A 12,500-nucleotide genomic window follows, 5' to 3' on the forward strand; every position below is an offset into this window, starting at 1 on the left:
AACCCGCAACCCCCCAACCTCCTCCCTCGAATCCGGAACCCCCCAAATCTCCTCCCTCGAACCCGGAACCCCCCACCCTCCTCCCTCGAACCCGGAATCCCCCACCCTCCTCCCTCGAACCCGCAACCCCCCACCCTCCTCCCTCGAACCCGCAACCCCCCACCCTCCTCCCTCGAACCCGCAACCCCCCACCCTCCTCCCTCGAACCCGCAACCCCCCACCCTCCTCCCTCGAACCCGCAACCCCCCACCCTCCTCCCTCGAACCCGCAACCCCCCACCCTCCTCCCTCGAACCCGCAACCCCCCACCCTCCTCCCTCGAACCCGGAACCCCCCACCCTCCTCCTTCGAACCCGCAACCCCCCACCCTCCTCCCTCGAACCCGGAACCCCCCACCCTCCTCCCTCGAACCCGGAACCCCCCACCCTCCTCCCTCGAACCCGCAACCCCCCACCCTCCTCCCTCGAACCCGCAACCCCCCACCCTCCTCCCTCGAACCCGCAACCCCCCACCCTCCTCCCTCGAACCCGCAACCCCCCACCCTCCTCCCTCGAACCCGCAACCCCCCACCCTCCTCCCTCGAACCCGCAACCCCCCACCCTCCTCCCTCGAACCCGGGACCCGGAGCCTGACTCCCGCTTTCCCCCCCGCAGGACCTTCAACTACGTCCTGCGCGAGCTGCCCAAGGTCCCCAACCACGTGCCCGTCTGCGTCCTGGGCAACCACCGGGACATGGGCGAGCACCGGGTCATCCTGCCCGACGACGTGCGGGACCTGATCCGGAAGATCGACAGGTGAGGGGGGGGGCGCCATCCCCGCAGGGAGAAAGCCGGCTCCTCAGGCTCCGTTGCATTGGATTGAATCAACTCCCCGCGCCGAGAAAGCTAGCTGCTCAAGGTGTTTCTTTTATTGCATTGCATTGCATTGCATTACATTGTATTGTATTGAGCTCCCCACTCTGAGAAATCTAGTTCCTCAAGCTCTTTTTTATTGCATTGCATTGCATTGTATTGTAGCAGGCAGGAGCTCCCCGCACCGAGGAAAGCTAGCTCCTCAAGGTGTTTCTTTTATTGCATTGCATTGCATTGCATTGTATTGTATTGAATGGTAAGAGGCAGGAGCTCCCCGCTCTGAGAAATCTAGTTCAAGCTATTTTTTATTGCATTGCATTGTATTGTATTGAGCTCCCCGGTCTGAGAAATCTAGTTCCTCAAGCTATTTTTTATTGCATTGCATTGCATTGAATGAACTCCCCGCGCCGAGAAAGCTAGCTCCTCAAGGTGTTTCTTTTATTGCATTGCATTGCCTTGCATTGCATTACATTGTATTGAATGGTAAGAGGCAGGAGCTCCCCGCTCTGAGAAATCTAGCCGCTCAAGGTGTTTCTTTTATTGCATTGCATTGCATTGCATTACATTGTATTGTATTGAGCTCCCCACTCTGAGAAATCTAGTTCCTCAAGCTCTTTTTTATTGCATTGCATTGCATTGTATTGTAGCAGGCAGGAGCTCCCCGCACCGAGGAAAGCTAGCTCCTCAAGGTGTTTCTTTTATTGCATTGCATTGCATTGCATTGTATTGTATTGAATGGTAAGAGGCAGGAGCTCCCCGCTCTGAGAAATCTAGTTCAAGCTATTTTTTATTGCATTGCATTGTATTGTATTGAGCTCCCCGGTCTGAGAAATCTAGTTCCTCAAGCTATTTTTTATTGCATTGCATTGCATTGAATGAACTCCCCGCGCCGAGAAAGCTAGCTCCTCAAGGTGTTTCTTTTATTGCATTGCATTGCCTTGCATTGCATTACATTGTATTGAATGGTAAGAGGCAGGAGCTCCCCGCTCTGAGAAATCTAGCTCCTCAAGCTATTTTTTATTGCATTGCATTGCATTGTATTGTAGGAGGCAGGAGCTCCCCGCACCGAGAAAGCTAGTTCCTCAAGCTGTGTTTTATTGCATTGCATTGAATTGAATGAACTCCCTGCTCTGAGAAATCTAGCTCCTCAAGGTGTTTCTTTTATTGCATTGCATTGCATTGCATTGAATAGTAAGAGGCAGGAGCTCCCCGCTCTGAGAAATCTAGTTCCTCAAGCTATTTTTTATTGCATTGCATTGCATCGTATTGTAGCAGGCAGGAGCTCCCCGCTCTGAGAAAGTTAGTTCCTCAAGCTATTTTTTATTGCATTGTATTGTATTGTATTGTATTGTATTGAATGGTAAGAGGCAGGAGCTCCCCGCTCTGAGAAATCTAGCTCCTCAAGGTGTTTCTTGTATTGTATTGTATTGTATTGCATTGCATTGCATTGTATTGCATTGCATTGCATTGAATGGTAAGAGGCAGGAGCTCCCCGCTCTGAGAAATCTAGCTGCTCAAGGTATTTCTTTTATTGCATTGCCTTGCATTGCGTTACATTGTGTTGTATTGAGCTCCCCGCTCTGAGAAAGCTAGCTGCTCAAGGCGTTTCTTTTATTGCATTGCATTGCATTGTATTGTATTGTAGGAGGCAGGAGCTCCCCGCTCTGAGAAATCTAGTTCCTCAAGCTATTTTTTATTGCATTGCATTGTATTGTATTGTATTGAATGGTAAGAGGCAGGAGCTCCCCGCTCTGAGAAATCTAGCTCCTCAAGGTGTTTCTTGTATTGTATTGTATTGTATTGCATTGCATTGCATTGAATGGTAAGAGGCAGGAGCTCCCCGCTCTGAGAAATCTAGCTCCTCAAGGTGTTTCTTTTATTGCATTGCATTGCATTGCATTGCATTGCATTGCATTGCATTGCATTGCATTGTATTGTATTGAATGGTAAGAGGCAGGAGCTCCCCGCTCTGAGAAATCTAGCTGCTCAAGGTATTTCTTTTATTGCATTGCCTTGCATTGCATTACATTGTATTGTATTGAGCTCCCCACTCTGAGAAATCTAGTTCCTCAAGCTCTTTTTTATTGCATTGCATTGCATTGTATTGCAGGCAGGAGCTCCCCGCACCGAGGAAAGCTAGCTCCTCAAGGTGTTTCTTTTATTGCATTGCATTGCATTGCATTACATTGTATTGAATGGTAAGAGGCAGGAGCTCCCCGCTCTGAGAAAGCTAGTTCCTCAAGCTATTTTTTTATTGCATTGCATTGCATTGCATTGCATTGAAGGAAGTCCCTGCTCTGAGAAAGCTAGCTCCTCAAGGTGTTTCTTTTATTGCATTGCATTGCATTGCATTGTATTGTATTGAATGGTAAGAGGCAGGAGCACCCCGCTCTGAGAAATCTAGTTCCTCAAGCTATTTTTTATTTCATTGAATTGAATCAACTCCCTGCGCCGAGAAAGCTAGCTGCTCAAGGTGTTTCTTTTATTGCATTGGATTGCATTGTATTGTATGGAATGGTAAGAGGCAGGAGCTCCCTGCTCTGAGAAAGCTAGCTCCTCAACGTGTTTCTTTTATTGCATTGCATTGCATTGAAGGAAGTCCCTGCTCTAAGAAAGCCAGCTCCTCAAGGTGTTTCTTTTATTGCATTGCATTGCATTGCATTGTATTGAATGGTAAGAGGCAGGAGCTCCCCGCTCTGAGAAATCTAGTTCCTCAAGCTATTTTTTATTGCATTGAATTGCATTGAAGGAACTCCCTGCTCTGAGAAAGGTAGCTGCTCAAGGTGTTTCTTTTATTGCATTGCATTGCATTACATTGTATTGTATTGAATGGTAAGAGGCAGGTGCTCCCCGCTCTGAGAAATCTAGTTCCTCAAGCTATTTTTTATTGCATTGCATTGCATTGAAGGAACTCCCTGCTCTGAGAAAGGTAGCTGCTCAAGGTGTTTCTTTTATTGCATTGCATTGCATTGCATTGAATGGTAAGAGGCAGGAGCTCCCCGCTCTGAGAAATCTAGTTCCTCAAGCTATTTTTTATTGCATTGAATTGCATTGAAGGAACTCCCTGCTCTGAGAAAGGTAGCTGCTCAAGGTGTTTCTTTTATTGCATTGCATTGCATTACATTGTATTGTATTGAATGGTAAGAGGCAGGTGCTCCCCGCTCTGAGAAATCTAGTTCCTCAAGCTATTTTTTATTGCATTGCATTGCATTGAAGGAACTCCCTGCTCTGAGAAAGGTAGCTGCTCAAGGTGTTTCTTTTATTGCATTGCATTGCATTGCATTGAATGGTAAGAGGCAGGAGCTCCCCGCTCTGAGAAATCTAGTTCCTCAAGCTATTTTTTATTGCATTGCATTGAATTGAATGAACTCCCCGCGCCGAGAAAGCTAGCTCCTCAAGGTGTTTCTTTTATTGCATTGCATTGCATTGCATTGCATTGCATTGCATTGTATTACATTGTATTGTATTGAATGGTAAGAGGCAGGAGCTCCCCGCACTGAGAAATCTAGCTCCTCAAGCTGCTTTTTTATTGCGTTGGCATTGAATTGAACGAACTCCCCGCACTGAGAAATCTAGCTCCTCAAGGTGTTTCTTTTATTGCATTGCATTGCATTGCATTACATTGTATTGTATTGAATGGTAAGAGGCAGGAGCTCCCCGCTCTGAGAAAGCTAGCTCCTCAAGCTGTTTTTTATTGCATTGCATTGCATTGAATGAACTCCCCGCGTCGAGAAAGCTAGCTCCTCAAGGTGTTTCTTTTATTGCATTGCATTGCATTGCATTGCATTGTATTGAATGGTAAGAGGCAGGAGCTCCCCGCTCTGAGAAATCTAGTTCCTCAAGCTATTTTTTATTGAATTGTATTGTATTGAATGGTAAGAGGCAGGAGCTCCCCGCTCTGAGAAATCTAGTTCCTCAAGCTATTTTTTGTTGCATTGAATTGAATCAACTCCCTGTGCCGAGAAAGCTAGCTGCTCAAGGTGTTTCTTTTATTGCATTGCATTGCATTACATTGTATTGTATTGAATGGTAAGAGGCAGGAGCTCCCCGCTCTGAGAAAGCTAGTTCCTCAAGCTATTTTTTATTGCATTGCATTGCATTGAATGAACTCCCCGCGTCGAGAAAGCTAGCTCCTCAAGGTGTTTCTTTTATTGCATTGCATTGCATTGCATTGTATTGAATGGTAAGAGGCAGGAGCTCCCCGCTCTCAGAAAGCTAGTTCCTCAAGCTATTTTTTATTGCATTGCATTGCATTGTAGGAGGCAGGAGCTCCCCGCTCCGAGAAAGCTAGCTCCTCAAGCTGTTTTTTTTATTGCGTTGGCATTGAATTGAACGAACTCCCCGCACTGAGAAATCTAGCTCCTCAAGCTGTTTTTTTTATTGCGTTGGCATTGAATTGAATGAACTCCCCGCACCGAGAAAGCTAGCTCCTCAAGCTGTTTTTTTTATTGCGTTGGCATTGAATTGAACGAACTCCCCGCACTGAGAAATCTAGCTCCTCAAGCTGCTTTTTATTGCGTTGGCATGGAATTGAATGAACTCCCCGCGCCGAGAAATCTAGCTCCTCAAGCTGCTTTTTTATTGCGTTGGCATTGAATTGAACGAACTCCCCGCTTTGAGAAACATAGCTCCTCAAGCTGTTTTTTTATTGCGTTGGGATGGAATTGAACGAACTCCCCGCTCTCAGAAATTTAGCTCCTTAAGCTGCTCTTTATTGCGTTGGCATTGAATTGAACGAACTCCCCGCACTGAGAAATCTAGCTCCTCAAGCTGCTTTTTATTGCGTTGGCATGGAATTGAATGAACTCCCTGCTCTCAGAAATCTAGCTCCTCAAGCTGCTTTTTATTGCGTTGGGATGGAATTGAACGAACTCCCTGCTCTCAGAAATCTAGCTCCTCAAGCTGCTTTTTATTGCGTTGGGATGGAATTGAACGAACTCCCCGCACTGAGAAATCTAGCTCCTCAAGCTGCTTTTTTATTGCGTTGGCATTGAATTGAACGAACTCCCCGCACCGAGAAAGCTAGCTCCTCAAGCTGTTTTTTTTATTGCGTTGGCATTGAATTGAATGAACTCCCCGCACCGAGAAAGCTAGCTCCTCAAGCTGTTTTTTTTATTGCGTTGGCATTGAATTGAACGAACTCCCCGCACTGAGAAATCTAGCTCCTCAAGCTGCTTTTTATTGCGTTGGCATTGAATTGAATGAACTCCCCGCGCCGAAAAATCTAGCTCCTCAAGCTGTTTTTTTATTGCGTTGGCATTGAATTGAACGAACTCCCCGCGCTGAGAAATCTAGCTCCTCAAGCTGCTTTTTTATTGCGTTGGCATTGAATTGAACGAACTCCCCGCACCGAGAAATCTAGCTCCTCAAGCTGTTTTTTTTATTGCGTTGGCATTGAATTGAATGAACTCCCCGCACTGAGAAATCTAGCTCCTCAAGCTGCTTTTTTATTGCGTTGGCATTGAATTGAACGAACTCCCCGCACCGAGAAATCTAGCTCCTCAAGCTGCTTTTTTATTGCGTTGGCATGGAATTGAACGAACTCCCCGCTTTGAGAAACCTAGCTCCTCAAGTTATTTTCCATGGCTTTGCATGGCATTGAACGAACTCCCCGCTTTGAGAAACCTAGCTCCTCAAGCAAATGGAAGAAATTCAAAGATTCTTTACAGAAATATTGCGAAATGAAAGAACGTTTTAGAGCAATGATGGATTGAAATTAAATGAATTTAAAGTTATCTATAGATCCAGATGAAGGATTCGGATTAGAAAGGGGAAAAGAATGGAAAATTGGTTTTTCATCGGTAAAAATTATAGATTTTTACAGGATTCTATATATAATTATATATTATATGTTATATTATATTTTGTTTTTGGGTTGAAATTATATATTTTTATATAATTATATATTATATGTTATATTATCTGAAGATGAAGGATTGGGATTAAAAAGGAGGGAAAGGAATTGCTGGACAAACCGACTGAATGGGAAATAAAAAGAGGGAGGTATGAGGAAGTCCGGGAAAGAAGTGAATGTAAAAGAAGTGATGAAAAGACGGAATTGTCTTTAACTGTTTTATTTTTTATTATTATTATTATTATTATTATTATTATTATTTTTATTTTTATTTTTATTTTTATCTTTATTTTAAACTCTTTTTTCGTTTTTTATCTTTTTGTATTTTCTATTTTCTATTTTCTCTTGTGTCTCTTTCTTTTTCCTTTCCAAGTTTCTCTTCTTTACTCACGTGCTTTTCTTTTCCCCGAAACTTTCATAAATATTAATTTGGGGAAAAAAATTAATAATTAATAAATTACTATAATTATAATTAATAAAAACGGCAATTTAGGAGCTCCCCGCACCGAGAAAGCTAGCTCCTCAGGCTATTTTATTTCATCTTTCTCCAGGCCGCCCGGCGCCTCCTACGTCCGCTACGCCGAGTCCTCTATGAAGAACAGCTTTGGCCTCAAATACCTCCACAAGTTCTTCAACATCCCCTTCCTGCAGCTGCAGGTACCCAGTGCGAATCCGCCCTTGAAATCGGGGTCAGGCTGGATGACCCTCGGAGCCCAATCGGCCCAAATTCACATTTCCGCCCCGTTTTTCCTCTTTTTTGAGTTTTACAAATGTAGCGATATATTATATTATTATTATTATTATTATTATTTCGATGCCATATGTTTTATAAATGTAGCGATATATTATATTATTATTATTATTATTATTATTTCGATGCCATAAGTTTTATAAATGTAGCGATATATTATATTATTATTATTATTATTATTATTTCGATGCCGTATGTTTTATAAATGTAGCGATATATTATATTATTATTATTATTATTATTATTATTATTTCGATGCCATATGTTTTATAAATGTAGCGATATATTATATTATTATTATTATTATTATTATTATTTCAATGCCATATGTTTTATAAATGTAGCGATATATTATATTATTATTATTATTATTATTATTTCGATGCCATATGTTTTATAAATGTAGCGATATATTATATTATTATTATTATTATTATTATTATTTCGATGCCATATGTTTTATAAATGTAGCGATATATTATTATTATTATTATTATTATTATTTCGATGCCATATGTTTTATAAATGTAGCGATATATTATATTATTATTATTATTATTATTATTATTATTTCAATGCCATATGTTTTATAAATGTAGCGATATATTATATTATTATTATTATTATTATTATTATTATATATTATATTTAATTTAATTTTCCTTAATTTAACGATTTTTTTTTCCATTTTCTTTACAATGCCAACATGTATATTGTACATTGTATTGGGGAATTATATTATATTATATTATATTATATTATATTATATTATATTATAATATTATATTAAATTCCCCAAAAGTTCTTTCCTTTTTCACATTCCCACCGCAGGAATTTTCTGTAATTTTCTTTAATTTAATTTAATTTTCCTTAATTTAACAATTTTTTCCCCCATTTTCTTTACAATGCCAAGATGTAGCGATATATTATATATAATTCCCCAAAAGTTCTTTCCTTTTTTACATTCCCACCGCAGGAAGTTTCTGTCATTTTCTTTAATTTAATTTAATTTTCCTTAATTTTACGATTTTTTTCCCCATTTTCTTTACAATGCCAAGATGTATATTGTACATTGTATTGGGGAATTATATTATATTATATTATATTATATTATATTATATTATATTATATTATATTATATTATATTATATTATATTATAATATTATATATAATTCCCCAAAAGTTCTTTCCTTTTTTACATTCCCACCGCCGGAATTTTCTGTAATTTGATTTAATTTTCCTTAATTTAACGACTTTTTCCCCCATTTTCTTTACAATGCCAAGATGTAGCGATATATTATATATAATTCCCCAAAAGCTCTTTCCTTTTTTACATTCCCACCGCAGGAAGTTTCTGTAATTTTCTTTAATTTGATTTAATTTTCCTTAATTTAACAATTTTTTTTTTCCATTTTCTTTACAATGCCAAGATGTATATTGTACATTGTATTGGGGAATTATATTATATTATATTATATTATATTATATTATAATATTATATATAATTTCCCAAAAGTTCTTTCCTTTTTCACATTCCCACCGCAGGAAGTTTCTGTAATTTTCTTTAATTTGATTTAATTTTCCTTAATTTAACGATTTTCCCCCCATTTTCTTTACAACGCCAAGATGTAGCGATATATTATATATAATTCCCCAAAAGCTCTTTCCTTTTTTACATTCCCACCGCAGGAATTTTCTGTAATTTGATTTAATTTAATTTAATTTTCCTTAATTTAACGATTTTCCTTACAATGCCAAGATTTATGACTCGTCTTCTCCATTTTGGCTAATAATCCCCATTCTAAATTCTCATAATTTCGCTTCTAAATTCTCATAATTTCGTTTTGCGAAATTAATTTTCCTTAATTTAACGATTATTTCCCCCATTTTCTTTACAACGCCAAGATTTATGACTCGTCTTCTCCGTTTTTTGCTAATAATTCCCATTTTAAATTCTCATAATTTCGCTTCTAAATTCTCATAATTTCGTTTTGCGAAATTAATTTTCCTTAATTTAACGATTTCCCCCCCATTTTCTTTACAACGCCAAGATTTATGACTTGTCTTCTCCATTTTGGCTAATAATCCCCATTCTAAATTCTCATAATTTCGCTTCTAAATTCTCATAATTTCGTTTTGCGAAATTAATTTTCCTTAATTGAACGATTTTCTTTACAATGCCAAGATTTATGACTCGTCTTCTCCGTTTTTGCTATTAATGCCCATTATAATTTTAATAGTTTCGCTTCTAAATTCTCATAATTTCGTTTTGCGAAATTAATTTTCCTTAATTTCTCATAATTTCGTTTTGCATCCGCTGCTGAATATTTCGATTTGAAATTTGGATTTCCCCCAATTAAATCCTCTTTATATTTCCCCCCCCCAGAGAGAGACACTTCTTCGTCAGCTGGAAACGAACCAATTAGACATTGACGCCACCCTGGAGGAATTGTCGGTCCAGCAGGAGACAGAGGACCAGAATTATGAAATGTAATAATAATTAATAATATTAATAATATTAATAATGATAATATTAGAAAATAATAATTAAAAAAAATGATATGAATGGCCGGAATGCTTCGTAACGTCAATAATGTGATTTTTTAAATGAATATCAATAATAGGAATGCCTATTAATAATGTGAATGCGTCTTAATAATGATAATATAATAATATTAGAAAATAATAATTAAAAATAATAATATGAATGGCGTGAATGCTTAGTAACGTCAATAATGTAATTTTTTTATGAATATTAATAATATGAATGCCTATTAATAATGTGAATGCGTCTTAATAATGGTAATATAATAATACGATAAAATAATAATTAAAAATAATAATATGGTGTGAATGCTTAGTAACGTCAATAATGTGATTTTTTTATGAATATCAATAATAGGAATGCCTATTAATAATGTGAATGCGTATTAATAATGATAATAGAATAATATGATAAAATAATAATTTAAAAAAAATAATATGAATGGTGTGAATGTTTCGTACCGTCAATAACGTGATTTTTTAATGAATATCAATAAGATGAATGCCTATTAATAATATGAATGCTTATTAATAATATGAATTCTTATGAATATCAATAATATGAATGGTTATTAATAATATGAATAATATTAATAATGTGAATGCCTATTAATAATGTTAATAATGTGAATTCTTATTAATAATATGAATGCCTATTAATAATGTCAATAATGTGAATTCTTATTAATAATATGAATGCCTATTAATAATGTCAATAATGTGAATGCTTATTAATAATATGAATAATATGAATAATGTGAATGCCTATTAATAATGTTAATAATGTGAATTCTGATTAATACCAATAGCATGAATGCTTATTAATATTAATACTGTGAATTCTTATTAATAATGTCAATACTATGAATGCCTATTAATATTAATAATGTGAATGCCTATTAATAATAATATTAATGATGTGAATCATTATTAGTAATATTAATAATGTGAGTGCTTATGAATAATATTAATGATATGAATGAATATCAATAATGTGCTTATTAATAATGTCAATAACGTGAACGCTTATGAATAATATGAATAATATTAATGCTTATTAACAATATTAATAATCTGAATGCTTATTCATAATAATATTAATGATGTGAATCATTATTAGTAATATTACCAATGTGAGTGCTTATGAATAATATTAATGATATGAATGAATATCAATAATGTGCTTATTAATAATGTCAATACTGTGAATTCTTATTAATAATGTCAATACTATGAATGCCTATTAATATTAATAATGTGAATGCTTATTCATAATAATATTAATGATGTGAATCATTATTAGTAATATTAGTAATGTGAGTGCTTATGAATAATATTAATGATATGAATGAATATCAATAATGTGCTTATTAATAATGTCAATAACGTGAACGCTTATGAATAATATGAATAATATTAATGCTTATTAACAATATCAATAATATGAATTCTTAATAATATGAATGCTGATGAATAACATTAATGTGAATGTGTATGAATAATATGAATGGTTATTAATAATATGAATGTCAATGATTAATAATATGAATGCTTATTAATAATATAATATGAATGTTTATTAACAATATCAATAATATGAATTCTTAATAATATGAATGCTGATGAATAATATGAATGTGAAGGATTAATAATATGAATGCTTATGAATAATATGAATAATATCAATCATGAAAACTCTTATTCATAATATGAATCGTGAATGCTTATTAATAATATTAATAATGTCAATAATAATATTAATAATGTCAATAATAATAATAATGTCAATAATAATATTAATAACGCCAATAATAATATTAATAATGTCAATAATAATATTAATGTCAATAATAATATTAATGTCAATAATAATATTAATAATGTCAATAATAATAGTAATGTCAATAATAATATTAATAATGTCAATAATAATATTAATAATGTCAATAATAATAATAATGTCAACAATAATATTAATAATGTCAATAATAATATTAATAACGCCAATAATAATATTAATAATGTCAATAATAATAATAATGTCAATAATAATATTAATAATGTCAATAATAATAATAATGTCAATAATAATATTAATAATGTCAATAATAATATTAATAATGTTAAAAATATTAATAATGGCAATAATAATATTAATAATGTCAATAATATTAATAATGTCAATAATAATATTAATAACGCCAATAATAATATTAATAATGTCAATAATAATAATAATGCCAATAATAATATTAATAATGTCAATAATAATAATAATGTCAATAATAATATTAATAATGTCAATAATAATAATAATGTCAATAATAATATTAATAATGTCAATAATAATATTAATAATGTTAATAATATTAATAATGCCAATAATAATATTAATAATGTCAATAATAATAATAATGTCAATAATAATATTAATAATGTCAATAATAATATTAATAACTCCAATAATAATATTAATAATGCCAATAATAACATTAATAAC

General features: G+C 35.1%; 1 protein-coding gene across 1 annotated transcript in view; it reads left to right on the top strand.

Annotated features, from left to right (window-relative positions):
- Positions 1–12,500, top strand: part of RABL6 (RAB, member RAS oncogene family like 6) — a 47,515-nt gene that overhangs the window by 12,305 nt on the left and 22,710 nt on the right. The window contains exons 6-8 of the mRNA XM_080990916.1: positions 653–793; positions 7,256–7,361; positions 9,843–9,946. Of these exons, the coding sequence (XP_080847042.1) occupies positions 653–793; positions 7,256–7,361; positions 9,843–9,946 (351 nt within the window). The remainder of the gene's footprint in view (positions 1–652; positions 794–7,255; positions 7,362–9,842; positions 9,947–12,500) is intronic.

Source organism: Podarcis pityusensis (assembly GCF_964106645.2).
Source record: "Podarcis pityusensis genome assembly, chromosome: Z".
NCBI classification, from domain to species: Eukaryota; Metazoa; Chordata; class Lepidosauria; order Squamata; family Lacertidae; genus Podarcis; species Podarcis pityusensis.